Raw genomic sequence first — 23,525 nt, forward strand, 5'->3', positions numbered from 1 at the left:
AAATATGCAAAACTCCAGGGGATTGGAAGATAGTCAGTAGAATTCCAAGATAACTTCGTCATATTTTCCAGTAACTCTAAGTGATATGATAGAATTAATAGAGGAAACCTATTCCCTATGGAGAACAAATCATTAATAATGAGGTTTCAATTTAAAACTACGACTGAGGATGGAGAATTAGAGTAAATTCTTCATATAGAGAGTTGGGGAGTTCCATCTCAAATTACACACTTTTACACTTGGCTGAAAGACAGACCATTGCATCTTGTTAAAAAAAGTGGATAAACAATTTAAAGAAGAAATAAAAACACATCATAGTGAAAATGACACATTGGGATTAATTTGGATTGGTCTAGCCAAGAGGTTCCTCTGTGCTGTAAAGTTATTTAATGCTGAATACTAGGGCATTTTGAGAGATAGTTTGCCAATAAGACAATCAGAAAACCATCTTTTGGATTAAAATTAAGTTCAAAGAATGTACAGTTATTCAGTTCTTTAGTAAAATTGATTGAGCATGCATTAAGCAGATTTTACCTTCAGGATCTGCAGAATACAGCATTGCCTGTGATTGACTTCAATTTTAACTCAAGTCTTAAAGTTTGGTGCAATGAGAGATTTCTTTTTAATCTCAGAGCACAACAATTTAAATATCAACAACTTCCTACTTGAATGTTCTGTTGGTATGTTTTGAAGGTGGCCCATATTCGAAGAAAGGTCCTAAGCCATTTTGTCATAAAGTCATAGAGAAGTTCGGCACAGAAACAGACCCTTCGGTCCAACTTGTCCGTGCCAACCAGATATCCTAACCAAATCTAGCCCCATTTGCTTGCACTTGGTCCATACCCCTCAAAGCCCTTCCTATTCATAGAGCCATCCAGATGTCTTTTGAACATTGTAATTGTTCCAGCCTCCACCACTTCCTCTGGCAGCTCATTCCATACACACACCACCCTCTGCGTGAAAAGGTTGCCCCTTAGCTCCTTTTTAAACTTTACCCCTCTCACCCTAAACCTATGCTCTCTAGTTCTGGACTCCCCCACCCCAGGGAAAAAACCTTGTCTATTGACCCTATCTATGCCCCTCATGACTTTATAAATTCTCATAAGATCACCCCTCAGCCTCCGATGCTCCAGGGAAAACAGTCCCAGCCTATTCAGCTTGTCCCTATAGCTCAAATCCTCCAACCCTGGCAACATGCTTGTAAATCTTTTCTGAACCCTTTCAAGTTTCACAACATCCTTCCAATAAGAGGGAGACCAGAATTGCACACAATATTCCAAAAGTGGCCTAACCAATGCTCTGTACAGCTGCAGCATGACGCCCCCCATCCCCCCAACTCCTGTACTCAATTCTCTGTCCAATAAAGGAAAGAATACCAAATGTCATCTTCACTGTTATATCTACCTGTGCCTCCACTTTCAAAGAACTATGAACCTGCACTCCAAGGTCTCTTTGTTCAGCAACACTCCTCACGACCTTACCATTAAGTGTATGTCCTGCTCTGAATTGCCTTTCCAAAATGCAGCACCTTGCAATTATCTAAATTAAACTCCATCTGCCACTCCTCAGCCCTTTAGCCCAAAGTCCTGTTGTACTCTGAGGTAACCTTCTTCAATGTGCACTTCACCTTCAATTTTGGTGTCATCTGCAAAATTACTAACTATACTTCCTATGTTCACATCCAAATCATCGGCACTCCACTGGTCACAGGGCTCCAGTTTGAACAGCAACCCACCACCACAACCCTCTGTCTTCCACCTTTGAGCCAGTTCTGTATCCAAATGGCTAGTTCTCCCTGTATTCCATGAGATCTAACCTTGCTAACCAGTCTACCATGAGAAACCTTGTCAAACACCTTACTGAAGTCAATATAGATTGCATCCACTGCTCTGCCCTAATCTTTGTTACATCTTCAAAAAACTCAAACAACTTTGTGAGACATGATTTCCCATGCACAATGCCATGTTGACCACCCCTAATCAGTCCTTGCCTTTTCAAATGCATGTATACCCTGTCCATCAGGATTCCCGCCAACAACTTGCCACCACCAATGTCAGGCTCACCGGTCTATTGTTCCTTACCACCTTTCTTAAATAGTGGCACCACATTAGCCAACCTCCAGCCTTCCAGCACCTCACCTGTGACTATTGATGATACAAATATCTCAGCAAGAGGCCTGGCAATCACTTCCCTTGCTTCTCATAGAATTCTATGACACACCTGATCAGGTCCTGGGGATTGAGTAGATAAATGTGCTTTTATCAGTTGAGTGGATTTTATGCATTTTACAATATCCAGCACGTCCTCCTCTCTAATATAGACATTTTTCAAGATGTAACCATTTATTTCCTCACATTTCAATATTTTCCATGTCCTTCTCCACAGTAAACATTGATGCAAAATACTTATTTAGTATCTCCCCCATCTGCTGTGGTTCTACACAAAGGCTGCCATGCTGATCTTTGAGGAGCCCTATTCGCTCCCTAGTTACCCTATTGCCATTAATGTTTTTGTAGAATCCCTTTGGATTCTCCTTAACCCTATTTGCTAAGGACATCTCGTGTTCCCTTTTTACCCTCCTGATTTCCCTCTTAAGTATACTCCTACTGCCTTTGTACTCTTCTAAGGATTCACTTGATATCTGCTATCTATACCTGACATATGCTTCCATCTTTTTCTTAACACAAAACTTCAATTTCTCTCATCATCAAGCATTCCCTACACCTATTAGCCTTGCCTTTCACCCCAACAGGAATATACTGGCTCTGGATTCTTGTTATCTCATTTTTGAAGGCTTCCCATTTTCCAGCTGGGAGCATATCAAAAGGTAAGGGAGTAGGAGAGAGGATAGTAAGAGGCAAAAAATATATAAATCAGGGAGCATACACAATTGCAGTTTTTAAAAGTGCTGCCACTATGACTGGTAGTAATAGCTCTAATAGAGATTGGCTTCACATATCCTTGCAAATCATGTCAAAGTTGAATAACTATGCAAAGCTGAACAACAGCCTAAAGAGCTTGTGATTCTTGGTAATGGTATGATAGGCATGCAAAGACCTGAAGTTATAGGGGAGAATCACAGTGTAGCCTGAATTTACAAATTAAAATTCCCATGGATAAAATCCCTCTCCAAATGCGATATTCATGTAAAATTACCCTTAGTGAGACTGTGACCAACAATGAACCTCCTATAGATGTTCCAAATAAAACACCTATTTGTGTAAAAATGCCAATAGAGTAAAACTAACAAAAAATTGGGAATTATAGAAAAATGCCTTCAAAAGTTAAGAATGACACAAAAAAAACTATTCAGAACTAACATTTAAAAACTGCATCTTATCTTGAAAACTCTTTTACATCTGGTATTCTCTTTATATACAACGGTAAAGGTAAGGCTGGAGTTTGAGCACAGTCCCATCACAACTTATGGGGAAGTTCTGTATGTTTCAATTTTCATGCACTAAGGCTTTATTTAAATACTCTTTGAAGCTGTGAAACAAAATATGCAAAGAAAAGCAGTGTAGTTTCATACTAACACCACTGGAAAATTATATGCATGAGAAGTTCATGTGGAAAGTTGCTAGGAATGCACACCTCCAAAATAAACCACTGGACATTCCACCAGCTGATAATACATTCACAGAACCATTTAGTTCTTATATATCATAAATTCTAATGATTATTCTGAGCTTTTGTTGATGCTATGAAGCCCTGAAAGGGAAATGTTCCCATCTGGACACACTATTGGTAGAGCTTTCCAAGGTCCTGTGGTACTGGCACAACTTTCCAAACCACAAGTGGTTTGTCAGAACATTGTGATTTCATGGTCTGTGATTTTATATCCATTAATGTTAGCAGGAGCAATGTAGTTGACAGTGAAGGAGCAAATTACTGCAGGTGCTGGAATCTATACTGAAAACAAGAAGTGCTGGGAATCACAGCAGGCCAGGCACCATCCATGGACAGAGAGCAAGCCAACGTTTTGAGTCTAGATGACTCTTCATCAGAGCTGACGTGAAATGTGGAGGGGGCAGCATTTTTGCAAAAATCGGATGATAGCTGAATGGGACTGCAGCTAACAAAGTTTGTGAAGAGTTAAAATATATGGAGGATTAAAGATGGAAGGCTGGTTGGGGAGCACTGAAATAGTTAGGTAAAATTTTCATCCTGAGATAGAGCCAGGTTTAGAGTTTAGTGGCCTGGCAATTTCTCCCGACCAATTGGTATGTCTGTCAACCTCTGACCATTTTGCCAACAAAGATGGCTTCTGATGATTGATGACTATCCAGTGATGGTATTAATTAAGCTAATTAAAATCCAAATGACAGCACTCTTCACATGCCATCAGAACTTTCTAGAAGGCCCCATAGCCCTAATGAAGCTTGCACATGGAAAAGTGGCAGCATCCTGCCATCAAGCTGGAGAGGCCAGAGAAGCATCTTGCAAACTGCTCCCTAATTAAATCCCAGGCTATCAGCACCTCACTACAGCCAAAGGCCATTCTGTAGAAGCTGACTCTATGTCTTTAAATAATGCCATCTAGAGGCAATGCCCACATGAGAAAGAGGAGAGACAAGGACAGATCCATAGGACATTCCACAAGTAGTAGTCCAGGGACAGTAAAATACATGTCATTTCTAAAGATATTGTGGCATGATCCAAAAATCCAAGCGTGGAAAGAGGTGAAGGAAGTCATATTTTGTGAAACAATGGAGAGAAGAGACACTGAAGGATTATGGTACAGTCAAGAAATCCAGAGGTGATAACGTGGCAGTTGCATGTTGTGGCACCAATCACGGCAGCACTGGTTGTGGTAGGGTACTGCTACCCATCCTCCTTTTGAGCTGAGACTAATAGCCCATTTAATTAGCACTGGTTGAGCAGAAACCACCAATGAATCTTACTGAGAAGAGGCACATGTCTTACATAACAGGATTAGTTTGCTACAAGTTACTTTGACTAATTGGACAAAATTTCAAAGACTATTAATAGCCAGAGATGACATGTCTGTCTCCATCAGGGGCTCATATACACTGCTTCTTCACACAAAGACTGAGTGCCTCATCAAATTGTGTGGACTTAATGCAACTTCAAGATTAACCCTTTCAGAACCATTACCTTACAAAACAGGGATCGAGGAGAAATACCATTTTACAAACATCGTTACACAGTCTGTAACTTATGGCTTTTGATTAATGCCATTGTGTGCTATGGCAAGGCAGTTGCCTGACTGGAGAACTCAAACATGAAGTTACAGGAAAAATGTTTAGGCACAATGTGAAGGAGCAACTTGTAAGATTTTGGCTGTGAAGGTGCCTTCACGGAAAAACCTGAATGTTTGGAATAAACACATCTTTTGTGAACAAGTAAAGAATCCTCAGGTTGCCTTTGCTGCTGCCTACAATTCCCACCCTGAGTTGCTTGATGCTGATGCTATTGCCTGAGCTAGAAAACATTCCATTCTCCATTATTACCATTGCTTACCTCACTGAAAACTTCAAACTGTGCAAGATAATAGAGGCTGAATAAACAAACATACAATAATGAGAAGTGCTTGCCAACCTCATTAATTGCATTTTTAATTACCTGTTTACTTTTGTCTCCACATCTTCTTTAGAGATAAATCTTGGCCTTCTCCGAACTTTATGTGCACTTTCAGAAAATTTATCTTTTTGAATCATTTCTAAGAGAAAGAAGATATACAATTTCAAATACAGGCAATGAGCAATCAATATGCATCCAGAAATGGAATCTCAAATGATTTTGTAAAATAAAATTCCATGGGCAGTGATCTAAGTAATTCAATCAATTTGTGACATACTCAGGACCATTCACAGATTACATATTTTTTTAACAGCTCTGGATAGGGATCCTGAATTGTAGTTGTTCTTAAATAGCTATAAGATTAAACTAAAGGAACAATTAGTTTTGATGAAAGCTAACTTATTGAAGATGGTGACTGGAGGAGATGCAAGAACTGCTGTTTTTCTATTGAGAACTGGAGATCATGTTTGAGAAGGTGACACTACAGCAGGTGGCCTTTTTTCAGGTTAAGGGATATCTCTGAATGTGAATATTTGGTGCAACATTTAATGAAGCATATGCATAATGAAGATACTTTTCTTATCCATAACTGACAGCCTAACACAATTTACTCAGTAGTGCCACTCGTCACATCCTCCCAAAACTTTAGGACAAATGACAATCGGAGCAAAGGGTTCTGTTTCCCACTAGAACAGGATAAACATCAAATAGCCTGAGGTTTCCTTATTAAACACTGGAGTAAGTTAAAGATTATACCTTCCAATAGTTATGACCAAACAGAAAAACATTCCTAATTCTTTATTTTTCTTTTAATAAACCAACAGTATACAAACAGATACCTATTTAGACAAAAAGATCAATTTTTTTTCTTTTTCATTAAAAAAAATTGATGTTTTTGTATAAGATGTTTGGATATGAGTGAAAATTCAGGTAGTGGAAACCAAACAATAGATCAACAAGATAGAAAGGAGTAGAGAAGGGGTTCTGTTTGGAGACGAGCAGAAATTACAAGCTAAATTTTAAAACAACACTTCTCAAGTACTATCTATGGAGAAGGTTTCAGTTCTGTAATGATCTCATTGAAGATTGGACAGACTCAGTGGTTAAACAGCCTACTTCTGCTTCTTTGTAGCCACCCCAATTTTGTGGAGTGAGGGTTGGGGGAGGAGGGAAATGGGTCATAATTTCCTCCACTGAATACCAGACTATTCTGGTCTCCAGAATAGTCTGTGGCCTCCTCTATATTGGGGAGACAGGCCGCCTACTTGCGGAGCGTTTCAGAGAACACCTCTGGGACACCCGGACCAACCAACCCAACCACCCCGTGGCTCAACACTTTAACTCCCCCTCCCACTCCACCAAGGATATGCAGGTCTTTGGACTCCTCCATCGCCAGACCACAAGCGCAGCAGGCCAGACAGCATCCAGGGAACAGGAGAATTGACGTTTCGGGCATAAGCCCTTCTTCAGGAAGGGTTTATTCCCGAAACGTCGATTCTCCTGTTCCCTGGATGCTGCCTGACCTGCTGTGCTTTTCCAGCAACACATTTTCAGCTCTATTCTGGTCTCCAACAAATTCTCCAAATCTACTCCTCTATAGATACCATGAAACTAAAATGCATCAACAATGTCACATTACATTTGTAAATTACACAGATTACAGTGTTACATGAACTGACCGTACCTTTAAAACTTAATGTTTCATTGAATTCTCCAATAGATACTTCAGCGTTGCTATTGGCCAAATAGACATTCTCAAGGTCTGCCGATGTCACATGCACGTCATCCTGTGTCAAAAATGCCCATTGATGATCAGATTTCTGGCTTGTGAAGGCTTAATACTTCAAATCAAAGCTTACTAACACATCACTTAGTACTGTTGTTTTTTTTAGTGGATGGAGAAGTAGGTAAACATGGACAAATGTATAATCTAAAGTTTCAATTCTGAGAGAGGCTGGAGAAAGCTCTGGATGATAATGATGTTTTTAAGTATGAGATAGGATTGCCAAGGATTATCACGATTTAAAAATAATGAAGAGATGAGAAGATTTGTTTTCTCTCTGAGTGGTAAGAGCTTTTGGAACCCTCTTTCTTAAAGGCTGTGGAAGCAGAGTCTTTGAATATTTTTAAGGCATGACAGGAAGGAGTAGGCAAGAGGTTTTGCTGACACAGGAACGGAAACTAAAAGCCAAATTACAGAAGAGGTTCTCAAGTACTATCCACAGACTTATATTTCTGATAAGCTAAGTGATGAAAGACTATTGTAATTAGGCATGAATGTGGAGTGATCAGATCAACTATGATCTTAGTGAATGGCACATCAGGCTAAAGGCTCCATGTGGCCACCTCCTGCTCCTAATTCATATGTTCAAATCCAGAGACCAGAGTGATAAAGGATACATAAAGTCATGGAGTCATAGTGATGTACAGCACAAAAACAGACTTTTCAGTCCAACTCATCCATGCTGACCAGATATCCTAACTGACTCTAGTTCCATTTGTCAGCATTTGGCCCATATCCGTCTAAACCCTTCCTATTCGTATACCCATCCGGATGCCTTTTAAATGCTGTAATTGTACCAGCCTCCATCACTTCCTCTAGCAGCTCATTCCACACACGCACCATCTTCTGAGTGAAAATGCTGTCTCTTAGGTCCCTTTAATATCTCTTCCCTCTCACCCTGAAGCTATGCCCTTTAGTTCTGGACCCACTTACACCAACCTTGTTTATCTATGATTTTATAAACCTCTATAAGTCATCCCTCAGCATTCGAGCCTCTCCCTATAGCTTGAATCCTCCAATCCTGGCAACACCCTTGTAAGTCTTTTCTGAACCCCTTCTAGTTTCACAACCTCCTTCTGATAAGAAGGAGACCAGAATTGCACGCAATATTCCAAAAGTGACCTAACTGATGTTCTGTACAGTCACAAATTGTCCTTCCAACTCCTATACTCCATGCTATGACCAATAAACGAAAGCATACCAAATACCTTCTTCACTATCCTATCTATTTGTGAATCTACTTTCAAGGAATTATGAACCTGCACTCTAAGGTCTCTTTGTTCAGCAACACTCCCCATGACCTTACCATTTAGTGTATAAGTCCTGCTCTGATTTGCTTTGGTCAAAGCATAGGTTGTTAATAAGAATGAAAGGCAGACAAAACCATACAAAACTATGTTTTACATGTAGGCGGTTGGCAACGATGTAAATTAGCAGGAGCTGTCATTATAGCAGACAGTGTAAATACATAAATGAGCAAACAGGTACATCTTCAATAAATAAAAATTGAAGGATATAGTGAGAAGATTGGAATTGAGGTCTATGAAGAAATCGATGCTTGGGCCTAATGACCTTTCCTTGATTCAGAATATTCAAATGTTCTCAGCATTTAGAAAAGCTAAGTTTTGATAACACAGGCTTCTCTCTATATCCTGCTACCCTATAAATGCTGATCAGTGCTGCCTTTGTGTCAGATTTATAGGGTTTAATTTAATTTTAATTATAAAACATAAGACAATTACAATTACAGATATTTTTGAACAGCCTGTTCAAGCATGCTATCACACATGTCTGGGTCAGGTGGGATTGAACCCAGATGCAGGGGTGCTACCACAGCACAACAGGAATCCTCAATTATAATTATAGACTGAGCATGAGATAGCTGATGTGAAAAGTCCTTCAATGCTGATTAGCTACAAAATCACACATTTCACATAACTTAGTAAGTGTATCACGAAAAGTATAAAATAATTATTCTTAATGTGAGCAGTGATTTAGCCAACTCACTTCAGAACAACTGCTCATGGTTGATTCTGTACATGTCTGCTGCTGTTCTGGTTTGAATTCTTCTTCTCTCTTCTCTTCATACTACTGTGCTCCTGGACTGCTAAGAGTTATTATAGTATTAGCTCTTGCTCGGTACTACTCTTGTATATTGTCACTGGCAACTGTGAACTCAAATTAGGTCGCCAATATATAAACAGTGTACAATCAGTCTTGGATTGGCAGGATGCGACTGACTGTGTGGAGTTTGCACATTCTCCCCGTGTCTGCGTGGGTTTCCTCCGGGTGCTCCGGTTTCCTCCCACAGTCCAAAGATGTGCAGGTCAGGTGAATTGGCCATGCTAAATTGCCCGTAGTGTTAGGTAAGGGGTAAATGTAGGGGTATGGGTGGGTTGCGCTTCGGCGGGTCGGTGTGGACATGTTGGGCCGAAGGGCCTGTTTCCACACTGTAATGTAATCTAATCTAATCTAATCTAAAAAAGCACAGAATGTACATTGATCTAACTTATCTTCTAGACTTCAAAACCGGGCTCCAGTATGTCCATTTACAATATTACTGTTTTTTTCACTGCTTTATCTCTCTAGGCAGTATGTGCCTAATTCTTGATTGGTTTCTTAAGATCATCATCATCTTGCTGATACTATTTCCTTCCGTCCCTTGACTGGTGACTAATGCCTGACTGTAATGACTGCTGCTGCCAGCTAAATAAATCACTTTATTTATTCCCTAGAAAGATAGAGTTTGCATGTCCAAAATCAAATTAGGTTACTGTACGAGCCTACAATGTTATACATACTTGTTACATGCTTTGAAAACAATTCTAGGTAAAGGAATTGGGATATAAGGCAAATATATGTGTATCTCAAGGAGCTCTGTTACCCTACAACATGGCCACAGTGCCACAATGCATGCCAAATCACTTATCAATAGCCACCAAGCCTGTAGATGAGAAACTGGCATTCAGACCACAAGACACCAACCTCATGTTAACATGGTCTTATCTTATCAAGCCAATGTTTTGTCCCACACAGGAAATACACAAACTGAACCATCTCCTCCAGTACCAGGAAGTCAGACCCAGGAAGCAACTGCAAGAGCTGGGACTTTCAGCTCAGAACTTTAAGAACCATGAGCTAAACATTCTGGTGCAGGAGTTCAATGACATGAAGGAAAATCTCTTGTTAACCGCTCCAAGATTTTCCCAATCATGGTGAAGACAGCTTGCATTCAGTTTGTGCAGAGCTCCGAAAAATTGAAGTGCAGTGCCACTAGCACTTTTGCAGCCTGCTGTAATCTAGCAAAGTCATTGAAATTTCTGCATATTTGGTGTCTCCCCTCGGATTCAAGCATACATCATGCAAAGCATCTCGGGGGACACAGAGTGCATATTCCTCCTCAAGCTTGGAGGAATGTGTACCCAAGTCACCTACACAGCACACAGTGATAATAAGTAAGGCTACCAGATGGGAGATGCTGTTTCAAATCAGCGGGAGGAAATCCCCTTTTCCAAAGAGCATTGCACTGACTCATCTCCCTCTCCCTATTGTCCTTGCAGGACAAATAGGTAGAGGTCAAGAAAGGGAGATGAATGGTGTTGAAGATCAATGCTGAGATTGAATGTGGTATGTAGTGTGAACCAGGATCCTATCTAGAGAACATATGAGTGTCAGCAAATCCCCCATTTCACCTGAACACGACCACAGAAGAGGCATTCCCGGAATTATATGCTGGTGGTTCACAAGGCTGTTTACTTTGGGAGGCTATTGAGTTTGAAGGGTTTTGGGTTGCGGGGAATGTGGATGCAAAGTCAAAGGGTAGTACTGAATTTATGAGGAAAATCTAGTCTGACAGCATGCTAAGCACTAGATGTAGTATACAGACCCATCACTGAAGAATGATAATGGTTTTCATGTCTTCATCTCACAGGTTGTAGTCCCACCCCAGACACCAAAACATATTGGGAAACAAAAGAAGATAAATTTGTCTGAGGAAGCATTGTCACACCAGCACAGATACCGGCACACTAGTGAATCGATGTATTGTTTTAATGTCAAGGGCATTAGGTGAGGAGTGCAGCATTACTGTGCTGGAGAAGGTGTTAAAGGCAGAGATATCAGTGTACAGCCCCCTTTGAGAGGGGAGGACTGTCATATTGATTCTCCATGGGACAAAGAGGTAAATCCTCAAGAGTTATAGGTTGTAGCTGAGTACTTGGACATCAGCAGATGTGTGACAATCTGGCAGAGTTCTCCGAAGTATTGAGAGTTCGTGTCCACAAATGTAGTAGAATAGAATATGCAAATGAGATCAGAATAGAGACATCAGAAAAAGCCTCTAAAGACTGAGATCTTAATACTACACTAGAGAGCAAACTGTAGTATAAAAATTAAGATGAAGATGTTATAATATTGAAAGGAATGAGAGACACTCACTCTGTGTTATGGATAAAATAAAGATGCTAGTGACCAAGAAAAATGCCAGCATAGTAAAAGGGAGCATCCTCAAAGATCATTCATGCAGCTATCCACAGCCCAGAGATGCTATGTAGAACTATGTACACTTTGTTAAATTTTAAAAATATAAAACATAGTTACTAAGCGAGCCTGGAGCAGTGTTTTTTAGACTGTAAGACTGTGCTTTTTTTTTAGGTCTGTAGAAGGTTAAGGAGCAAAGATGGCCTTTAGTCGAGTGACGTGCTCTTCCTGGTGGAAGTGAGAGATTAAAGAGAATTTCCATGTTATTGATGATTATGTCTGCAGGAAGTGTCTTTGGTTGAAAAACCTATCAGATCACGTGGATGAGTTGGAGTGGCAATTAGAGGCATTAAGGAAACTACAGGAGCTAGGGGGTGTGATGGATGGCAGTTGCAGGAAGATAGAAAAACCGCAGATACAGTCAGGTAGGTGGGCTTCTTCCAGGAAAGGTTGGAGAGGGAGACAGGTAGTGCAGCAGTTTCTTGTGGCTATCCCCATCTCAAACAAGTATGCTGTTTTGGAAGATGTAGGGGTTGATGGATTCTTAGGGGAATGTAGCACAAACAGCCAAGTTTCTGGTACTAAGACTGGCTCAAATGTAACGAGCGGTGCGTCAGCTTCCAAGCGATTGATTGTGATGAGGGACTTCCTAGTCAGAGGCAGAGACAGACGTTTCTGTGGCTGGCAGTGAGAAATCAGAATGTCGCCTCCCTGGTGCCAGGATCAAGGATATGTTAGAGAGGGTGCAGAATGTTCTCAAAGGGGAAAGGGACCAGCAGGGGGTCGTTGTACACATTGGAACTAATAACATAGGAAGAGAAAAGGATGAGATTCTGAAGGGAGAATATAAAAAGTTAGGCAGAAATTTAAAAAGTAGGTCCTCAAAAATAGTAATATAAGGATTACACCCAGTGCTACAAGCTAATGAGGGTAGGAATAAGAGGACAGAGCAGAAGAATGCGTGGCTGGTGCAGGGGAAGAGGGTTTACATTTTTGGATCACTGGAATCTTTTCTGGGGTTGACATGACTTGTATAAGAATGATGGATTGCACCCAAATTGGAAGGGGACTAATATACTGGCAGGGAGATTCATTAGAGCTGCTCAGGAGGATTCAAACTGACAGGAAGGATAGAAATGGGGGCAAGAGAGGAGGGGGTGTGGTATTTTTGATAAGGGATAGCATGATTGCTCTACTCAGGGAGGATATTCCTGGAAATACAGCCAGGGAGGTTATATGGGTGGAACTGAGAAATAAGAAAGGGAAAGTCACCTTATTGGGATTGCATTAAAAACCTCCTAATAGCCAGCAGGAAATTGAGAAAGAAATTTGGAAGGAGATTTCAGACATCTGTAAGAATTTTAGGGTGGTTATGGTAGGGGATTTTAACTTTCTGAATATAGACTGGGACTGCCATTATGTTAAGGGTTTAGATGGAGAAGAAGTTATTAAGTGTGTACACAAAAATCTTCTGATTCAGTATGTGGGTGTACCTACTAGAGAACGTCTCAAAACATGGCCTACTCTTGGGAAATAAGGCAGGAAAAGTGACTGAAGTGTTGGGGGGAGCATGTTGGAGTATACTTAAGAGGGAAATCAGGAGGGCAAGAAGGGGACATGAGATAGCGTTGGCAAATAGGGTTAAGGAGAATCCAAAGGGATTCTATAAATACATTAAGGACAAAAGGGTAACTAGGGAGATAATAGGGACCCTCAAAGATCAGCAAGGCAGCCTATGTGTGGAACCACAGGAGATGGGGGAGATACTAAACAAGTATTTTGCATCAGTGTTTACTGTGGAGAAGGACATGAAAGTTATAGACTATGGGGAAATAGATGATAACATCTTGAAAAATGTCCATATTACAGAGGAGGAAGTGCTGGATATCTTGAAACGCATAAAAGTGGTTAAATCCACAAGACCTGATCAGGTGTACCCTAGAACTCTGTGGGAAGCTAGGGAAGTGATTGCTGGGCCCTTCGCTGAGATGTTTATATCATCAATAGTCGCAGCTGAGGTGCCAGAAAAGTGAAGGTTGCTAATGTGGTGGCACTATTTAAGAAAGGTGGTAAGGAAAAGCCAGGGAACTATAGACTGGTGAGCCTGACCTCAGTTGTTGGAGGGAATCCTGAGAGAAAGGATTTACATGCATTTGAAAAGGCAAGGATTGATTATGGCTGGCCAACACGGCTTTGTGCTTGGGAAATCATGTCTCGCTAGCTTGATTGAGTTTTTCTGAAGAAGCAATGAAGAGGATTGATTAGGGCAGAGCAGTGGATGTGATCTATATGGACTTCAGTAAGGTGTTCGACAAGGTTCCTCATCATAGACTGGTTAGCAAGGTTAGATCACTTGGAATAAAGGGAGAACTAGCCATTTGGATACAGAACTGGCTCAAAGGTAGAAGATGGAGGGTTGTGGTCGTGGACGGTTGCTTTTCAGACGGGAGGCTTGTGACCAGTGGAGTGCCATAAGGACCAGTGTTGGGTCCATTGTTTTTGGTCATTTATATAAATGATTTGGATGTGAACATAGGAGGTATAGTTCGTAAGTTTGCAGATGACATCACAATTGGAGGTGTAGTGGACAACAAGGAAGGTTACCTCAGAGTACAAATGGGATCTTGATTAGATGGGCCAATGGACTGAGGAGTGGCAGATGGAGTTTAATTCAGATAAACCCGAGGTGCTGCATTTTGGAAAGACAAATCAGAGCAGGACTTATATACTTAATGGTAGTCCTGGGGAGTGTTGCTGAACAAAGAGACCTTGGAGTGCAGGTTCACAGTTCCTTGAAAGTGGAGTCGCAGGTAGATAGGATAGTGAAGAAGGCGTTTGGTATGCTTCCTTTTATTGGTCCGAGCAGTGAGTATAGGAGTTGGGAGGTCATATTGCGGCTGTACAGGACATTGGTTAGGCCACTTTTGGAAATCTTGTGTGCAATTCTGGTTTCCCTCTTATTGGAAGGATGTTGTGAAAATTGAAACAGTTCAGAAAAGATTTAAAAGCATGTTGCCAGAATTGGAAGATTTGAGCTCTATGGAGAGGCTAAATAGGCTGGGGCTGTTTTCTGTGGAACATCGGAGGCTGAGGGGTGACCTTATTGAGGTTTATAAAATCATGAGGGGCATGGATAGGGTAAGTAGACATGGACTTTTCCTGAGGTGGGAGTCCAGAACTGGAGGGTGTTGGTTTAGGGTGAGAGGGGAAAAATGTATAATGGACATGAGGGGCAACTTTTTCATGCAGAGGGCATGTATGAAATGAGCTACGAGAGGAAGTGGTGGAGGTGGGTGCACTTACAACATTTAAAAGGCATCTGGGTCGGTATATGAATAGGAAGGCTTTAGATGGAAATGGGCCAAATGCTGGCAAATGGGACTAGCATTGGTTAGGATATCTAGTTGGCATGAATGGGTTGGACTAAATGGTCTGTTTCCGTGCTGTACACCTCCATGGCTCTATGACTCTAATACTAGGTGTTTCCATAAAGCAGAGCATGAAGTACAAGGGAGCTATCTACAGACCAGATGAGCTCAATCACATTTTAGGGATTGAAGTGCATGAGCTGATGTGAGAGTAGCTAGTTTATGGAGAACACGATGTGGCAGCAGCTGGAGAGCAGGCAAGAGTAACGTGATGTCATACACAGGGTATGTGGCTCTCTTTGTATCCTAGTTTTTGGATCAGAGTGGTGCTGGAAAAGCACAGCGGAAAATCGACGTTTTGGGCAAAAGCCCTTCATCAGGAATAAAGGCAGGAAGACTCCAGGGTGGAGAGATCTACCCTGAAGGCTTCCTGCCACTATTCCTGATGAAGGGCTTTTGCCCAAAATGTCGATTTTCCTACTCCTCGGATGCTGCCTGACCTGCTGTGCTTTTCCAGCACCACTCTGATCTAAACTCTGGTTTCCAGATCTGCAATCCTCATTTTTGCCTCTCTTCGTATCCTAGACCAGTCAGTTCAGGGCCTGAGTGCTGAAGTCCACAAAGTACAGCCTTGAAAATGGCCACTGTTACTAGTGGCCCAGCTTGGTTGTCCCACAGGAGCTCAGCTTGTCCTAGAGGGGCAAGTCATCAAGTTCTTACGTGCCAGAGAAGACTATCTATGAGTCCTGTTGGAAGGATGGTTGTTTGGTTACTGTCAATAAGGAGGCTTCCATTCAACCAGTGTCAGTTATTCTTTTGGCCACAGACTGACTGGGCACAGATGGACTGCTGATAAATTACCTGTTGATAAGTGTTTCAGGTCTTTTTGTTGGTATCTTTATAGTCACTTGAGGACAAGTAATAGATCTTGGGGGAGCTGGCTATCAACACAATATGTTCATTGATTGTACAAAAGGTGAAGTTTGTAAATGAAAATGAAACAGACTGCAAAAGGCTTCAAGAGCATACAAACAGGACAGTGGAATGGTCACAGGATGCCAGCTCAATTTAGTGAAGAGACATATGAGGTTCGGCAGATTAAATATTGAATAGGGGCATACGTGCAATTAAATTATGCCAGAGGATGTACAGGCCTCCCTACAAATTAGTGACTCATTACAGACTGACAGCAGAAGTTCTGGGAGAAAAGGCTGCTTAACTTTCTGAGCTACTTCAGCCAGAAGTGAGAGTGAGACGGTCTCTGTCAAAAAGGCAAATCCTGCAGTATTCCACTGATTCTGGGATGGGTTTGGCATGGGTAGGGCAAAAACAATCATTGAAACTGCCTTCTTCTGCTGGTGCTGTATTAATAAAACACTTCAGAAACTGAGGTCAGTGTCTGTAGTCAGTCACCGAAAGTTACTACATCGTGAAATGGGAAGATAGGAACCCATTGGAATCTGGGAGTGCAATCATAGAGTCATAGAGTTTTACAACATGGAAATAGATCTTTTGCTAAAATTCCATAACTAATGTGAAGTGTGGTAAGTATACAAGGTAAATGTCACTTACCGTATCGAAAGTATGATTTTCCTACGAAAATAAAATAGCATTTAATCAATAAGTATTATTTTAGTCACTTGTTACAATGGAGATTTTGTAACATGTAATCTTGTGGGATCACTCATTCAGCTATTGATTGGAAGTCTGAGAACCTTTTAAAAATTATCAGTCTCCATCAGGATTGTAACAAAGGACAAAATGCTATCTATTATTTCACATTTCATTTTTGAAAGTACAATTGAAAAGGTTTGTAATCACATTGGACATGTCAAAGATGAAAAATTTGTACTAATGTAGTAATTTTCATGACTGCTGGATGTCTCAACATGCTTTACAACCAATGAAGCATTTTTGAAATGTAGTCAATACATTGTAGTATAGGAAGTTCACTACCTAATTTACACACAGCAGACTCCAGCAAAGAACAATGTGATAATGATCAGATAATCTGTTTTTGAGATATGGATTGAGGAGTAAATATTAGCCCAGACAGTGGAAAGAACTCCTGCGCTCTTGAAAATATTTTAAGAAATATTTGTTTTCCCTCTCTTGTTCTCTCTGTCTGTCTCCCCCCCCCCCCCCCCCCCCCCCCCCCCAAACCAGTTTGTTTATCTCCTACTCATCTGAAGGTGTTTACTCTTAAGGAAAGGCAATATCTGACTGGGTAGTGTATTGAAAATCTGCCTCAAAATGATGATTTTCACCAATTAAAGCTGTTGATCTGTCACACAGCATTGCTGCCTACTGCCCAAGATTAAGAACAAAAAAGAAACATAGAACTTACTTGACAATCATATTCAGTCCATTTTCCAAACATATCATTCATGTACCACAGCCATTCAGTTGTAAGGATGTAGTGTGGGGGTTTAGTAACTGAAGATGCAGTACAGAGACGTCTCACCTGGTGAGATCCACACATCATTAATTCAAAGTTGATGTGAGTAGGTCCTGAGCTGTTAAAATAATTTAGGAAAGAGTACTTGAAAGGAGACCTAATTCAGGGCATGAATATATATACAAATATACAAGCACCAAGTTAACACAGGAATGACGTGCACAGGTTTTCGACCAATTCTCCAAAGAGACTAGTGATTAGAATGTATGTAATGGACCCATGGAACAGGCTGTAGCTAGATATTTAGTTTTGTCGCAAGACTGCTGGCTACAGGGAAAAATATAGATATCTCATGTTCCATGTTTATAATTGCCGTGTTCCTGATGTAAGAAAAATGATCTTTGCAGAGGACAGTAGACTGGAGGTTTGAACATTGAGATGATCATGTTTTCAGAAGATTTCTTAGATTAACTTTTAGAGTTTTGGGAGTATTTCTATAGCACTGCAATTTCTATAGCACTGTCATTGACTCCATCCAATTTATGGATGGAGTCAATGACAGGATCAATTATAACTGAGCTTGAAAAGAATTGGGCTGGCCAATCTTTTATTCTCTGTACTTTGCATTCTAAACATCATTATATGAATTGAATTAAACCAAAACCAAAATTTCAGAATATGTTGAAATATTCTGCAAAATAATTCCATGAATATTGTTCATTTGTATACTCCTAAGTCAAGCTCCAATATCTTTCCAAACTGAATACTCTCCCAATATCATGCAAATTAAACAAGGATGCTAATCTCTTGATGCTGATTTAGTTCCCTGGGTTCCATGTTTTTGGGTCGTGATTTCAGTTTATCCAGTTGAGTGTCTTCATTTTGAGTTCCCTGAATTTGCCTCAATCTGTGGTCAAAAGGAGAAAGTGAGGATTGCAGGTGCTGGAGATCTGAGCTGAAAATGTGCTGCTGGAAAAGCGCAGCAGGTCAGGCAGCATCCAAGGAGCAGGAGAATCGACGTTTCGGGCATAAGCCCTTCTTCAGGAATCTGATTCCTGAAGAAGGGCTTATGCCCGAAACGTCGATTCCCCTGCTCCTTGGATGCTGCCTGACCTGCTGCGCTTTTCCAGCAACACATTTTCAGCTCAATCTGTGGTCAGGTAACTACACCATCTATTTTAGATTGGTAGTTGTCTTTTTTAAAAATTATCTTAACCCATGAAGGTCTCTAATATTAAAATCAGATGATAGAAGAGGAGTACCGAGAGTTCACATTTACCAACATTGTAATGACGCAAATGACTTTCTGTACATCAAAGTTGCACATCAGTACTTGTTCTCTTTATGATATTGGCTAAGTCTTTGTAGAATGAATCATGAGTTAATACCAAAACATAGCAACTTTGTTTCATCCTACACTTATGTATGCTTTGACTAAGCTCTTAAACCGGCATATAATGATTCCTGAAAAACCAAAAAAAAGCTCTCAAACTAAAGTTGTGTATAATCCCTGCAGGATCTCTTCCTTTCATGCTATCGTCACTGTACCTCCCTTTTGGCTGGTTGCCTTTAACTACTTTTGAGAGTGTTGGGTAAATTTTGTACGCCTTAGTTAGGTTCCATTTAAAGAACATTGAGCATCAGGAGGTTTCCATATCATTACAAAAGGATACAGAGACGCAAGAGAAGACACAAAAATATTTACTAGAATGATACAAGAACTTGAGACATCAGACCATCTGAAGATTAAACTTCCTTCTGTAGAAGTGGAAAGATCGAGGTACTGCACATAAGGCTATTTAATAAGGTAAGAGTATTAAAGGTAGTATATTAGCATGGATAGAGGACTGACTAGCTAATAGACAACAGAGAGTTATTATAAAATGTGATGTGATAAGTCATAAGATCTCACTGTCATTTAATTGTTCATTGGGAAAGGATGATTTTAATTAATTCCATTTGTTCTCTTATAATCCAGAGAAACAGTGTGAATAAATAAAATAGCTGGAAATGTGTTGCTGGAAAAGCGCAGCAGGTCAGGCAGCATCCAGGGAACAGGAGAATCGACGTTTCGGGCATAAGCCCTTCTTCAGCCCGAAACGTCGATTCTCCTGTTCCCTGGATGCTGCCTGACCTGCTGCGCTTTTCCAGCAACACATTTCCAGCTCTGATCTCCAGCATCTGCAGACCTCACTTTCTCCCCGAATAAATAAAATATCCAGTTAAACATCCATATGAATTTTCAACTTGCTCAGGGATATTCCAAGCATTGCCAGTTGGCCATCTATTTCAGAAAGGATAAACTCCATTAGTAAAACCTTATAGATAAGCTTTCTGTGTTTTTTTTCTCTTGGAGTTCCATGCAACTAGCTTCCATGGATTGAGGAGTGCATGTGATCAGGAGTAAGCAATTTGGCCCCTCAAGCCTGTTCATAAAACTGTCAAGTAAATTTAGTTAAGAATTTGGAATTACCTTAGATTTTTTTGAAGGTTGGATTTGAAATTAAAGTTGTTCATGGGATACAGGAATAAATGCAAGTCTAGAATTCAGTGATTTTGATAATTGTATTTTTAAATACATCAGCATTCAGATATGATTTGGTCTAATTTTGGACTTAATACATCAGAAAGATACCTGGTGATATTCTTTGGATCACAGAATTCCATTTCAATCTCCTCCATGTTTGGCAAATCCTGCCATATTCCCTTGCATATTTGCCACCGATAGGGAAGGTTGAAGTGAACCCGAATACACTTGTCTGTAAAAATATGAATGTGGTTATTAACCTTTAGATTGAGTCGATTCTGCAAAATTCCTATATCATTGAGGCAGTTTCTCCTTTTAAGTTTTCAAAGCAAACACAATGAACTGAATAACAGCAAAATACTTTTGTATTTTTAAAGTTCCTTTCATGCAATAAAATGTCCCAATACTTTTGACATAAGCATTATTAAACAAATTATGATATTGTGGCACAGAAGAAGATATTCAGCCAGAGACCCAAAAAGTTTTGTCAAAGAGGTAGGTTTTAAGGAGACTTTTAAAAGGATGAAAGCAAGTTGAAGAGGAGGAGAAGTTCGGAGTTTAGGAACCCAGACTGCTAAAGCTGAAGGTATGGCCTTCAATATTGGAGACATGTAAGTGGCCCACATGTGAGGAGCATCAAAATTTCAAGGAGGAATGTACAACTGGAAGAGATCACTGAGGTATGGAGTGTCAGTATATGGAGGGCTTTGAAAATAAAGGAGAGAACATTAAAATTGAGCCATTGGCTAACCAGAATTTAGTGAAAATCAGCAAGAAGAGCAGTGAGGGGCAGTTGGGATTGGTGCAGGTTGGGACAGAGGCAGCTGTGTTTCAGATGACTTCAAGTTTCTGCAAGGCAGAAGGTTGATGATGCCTGGGCTGAAGAGTTTTAGTTATGGGGACAGATTGGATAGACTGGGTCTGTTTCCCTTGGAGCATGAGTAGACCGATGGGGAGACATGACAGAGATGTATAAGATTATGAATAGCATCGACAAGGTAGACAGGAAGAAACCTTTCTCCTGCATAGAGGGATCAATAACCAGGAGCATAGAATTAAATTAAGGAGCAGGAGGTTTAGAAGGGATGTGAGGATTTTTTTTCATTCAGAAGGTGATGAGAATATGGAATTCAGTGCCTATAAGGGTGGTAGAGACAGAATCCCTCAACATTTAAGAAATATGTATATATGCACATGTAATACCAATGCATTCAAAGCTATAGGCCAAGTGCAGGCAAATAGAATTAAAATTGATGTTTGTTTCTGATGGGCACAGCCTTTATGTGTCAAAAGACCTTTCTCTGTGCTGTAGACTTCTATGACTCTATCAGTACATTTAAATAGTCAAGCCTGTCAATAACAAAGGCAGGGATGAATAGCATTTAGTAATCTTATATTTACTTATCAAAATTCAAGCTATATTTTTGGAGGTAATGACATTTGCTATTATGGGTAAGTCAGATATTACATTTGCAAAACACAAATCTAACTTTGGCTTTTATAGTAGTGAGTTTGTACCTGCACCATATTTGGTTACCTCACCCCATGAGGCATCTTAACAGCCAAACTCAACTGATAATTACCTTTTGTACACAACACATTTGCCAAGTTGAGATTGATTAACTCAGTTGGTTAGCACATAGTGCAGAGTTTTGCAAAGCATGGTTTCAGTTCCTGTACTAACTGGTAGTTTATGGAGTTCTGTCTCCTTATACTGACCCATTCTTGATGCGGAGTAGTGTTCCTTAAGCTATATAATCACTTTGTCTCTCAAATAAAGAGAGATGTTTGTGGTCCTTGGTAGATGATAACAAATCACCACACATACCAAGGTCAATACATGCATGGCATTCATTGGGGGCTGCTGTTGTTCTGCCATTCCCTCCTTAATTGAGACATCAGTCTTCAATTTGAAATTAGAAACAAAAACAAAAATTGCTGGAAAACCTCAGCAGGTCTGGCATCATCTGTAGAGAGAAATCAGAGTTAATATTTCAAGTCCAGTAATCCTTCCTCTGAACCCTTACTTCAATTTGCTTTATTTTGACTGTATTGTTTTAGGCTGTGTTCAGGTTGGAGAGCTGTTTGAACTAGTTTTACATGAGAGATTGAGGCTGTCAGATCAGTAGAAACTCTCTCATTCAGTTACAGGGTTTTACATCGCCAGTACATTTACAAATAACTACACTTCCATACGCTTTTGAACATTTCCGTTGATTTGTTTTTTATTGATCTTTCCTAGTGAGTAGTACAGATAAATGGAATGAATTAAATGCTATACATCATCTAAGACTGAATCAGAAGAGTTACACTACCTTCAGAAGGAACAGCTACTTGACGTAGGTGTCCTGCTGGCTCTAGAATTGATGAAGGAAACTACTCTTATAATGAAATTTATGTCGTGGAAGCCTCATATACCTTTTAAAACTGACTTTTTAGGTGAAGATGCTATCAGTGAAGGAAATGTAAGGTAAATGCAGTATGTGCGCAAAGCAAATTGGGTAAAAATAAATGTGTATTTAATACCTCATATAATGAAACAAAGCATCAGTAAAAGTGTGTTACAGAAAGTCATCATCTTTGGCAAAATATTTGAAACTTTACAGATACCTTTGAAGTTGCAGTTTTTTCTGATGTAGTAGAGACAGATTTCCTCAGCGTCAGCATTTTGCTGGGACTTTGTTGGAGAAGCTGTAGGCACAGCTTTCATTCCTGCAAAAACACAGCAAAAGATTATAAATCCAGCTACCCATTTGAAGAATTATTTGTTTTACTGATCTGAAACCATGTAGATAAACATTGGGTTACTTGACTGACTTTTTTATTTGTTAATGGAATGCAATTGTCATTGGCTAGTCCAGCATTTATTGTCCTTCCAAAGGTAACAGTGAATTGCCTTCTTCATCTGCTACACTCTGTTTTACACACGATGCTTTAGAAAAGTAGTTCCAGGGTTTTTAACCCAGCAATAATGAAGGAATGCAATACAGATGGACTATCATTTGGAGGGGAATTTACCAGTGGTTGTGTTCCCATCCATCTGTTTCCCAGATGGTAGAAATTATAAATTTGCAAGGTGTCGCTGAAGGAGCCTTGGTGAGCTGCAGCATTGCATCTTTTGGATGGCACATACTACTGCCATATTCATTGGTAGTGGAGGAGGTAAATATTGTGGATGTGGTGCCAATCAAGTGGGTTTTCCTTCCTGAACAGTGTCCAGTTTTTTTAGTGTAGATGGAACTGCACTCACCCAAGCAAGTGCAGCATGTTTCATCATAATCCTGACTTGTGCTTTATAGATGGTGGACAGGCTTTGGGGAAACAGGGGGTGATTTACTCACTGTGGAATTCCTAGCTCTGACCTGCTCCAAAGCTATTGTATGTATATATGTACATGTGTATTTATATTGATAGTGGAGATTCAGT

General features: G+C 40.2%; 1 protein-coding gene across 3 annotated transcripts in view; it reads right to left on the minus strand.

The window, feature by feature from the left end:
* The window catches only part of LOC122559625 (protein mono-ADP-ribosyltransferase PARP12-like), a 51,081-nt gene that overhangs the window by 13,117 nt on the left and 14,439 nt on the right, over nt 1-23,525 (minus strand). For 2 of the 3 annotated variants that reach the window (XR_006314484.1, XM_043709421.1), the window contains exons 4-9: nt 22,710-22,811; nt 20,208-20,331; nt 17,522-17,690; nt 16,747-16,767; nt 7,229-7,331; nt 5,587-5,683 (exon numbers count right to left, since the gene is read on the minus strand). Coding sequence is in view for 2 of the 3 variants with exons in the window: in XM_043709421.1 (XP_043565356.1) it covers nt 5,587-5,683; nt 7,229-7,331; nt 16,747-16,767; nt 17,522-17,690; nt 20,208-20,331; nt 22,710-22,811 (616 nt within the window). In the remaining variant the exon portion in view is untranslated. The remainder of the gene's footprint in view (nt 1-5,586; nt 5,684-7,228; nt 7,332-16,746; nt 16,768-17,521; nt 17,691-20,207; nt 20,332-22,709; nt 22,812-23,525) is intronic. The other variant, XM_043709422.1, reaches the window with a different exon arrangement.

This window comes from Chiloscyllium plagiosum, chromosome 19 (genome assembly GCF_004010195.1).
Source record: "Chiloscyllium plagiosum isolate BGI_BamShark_2017 chromosome 19, ASM401019v2, whole genome shotgun sequence".
Lineage (NCBI taxonomy): Eukaryota > Metazoa > Chordata > Chondrichthyes > Orectolobiformes > Hemiscylliidae > Chiloscyllium > Chiloscyllium plagiosum.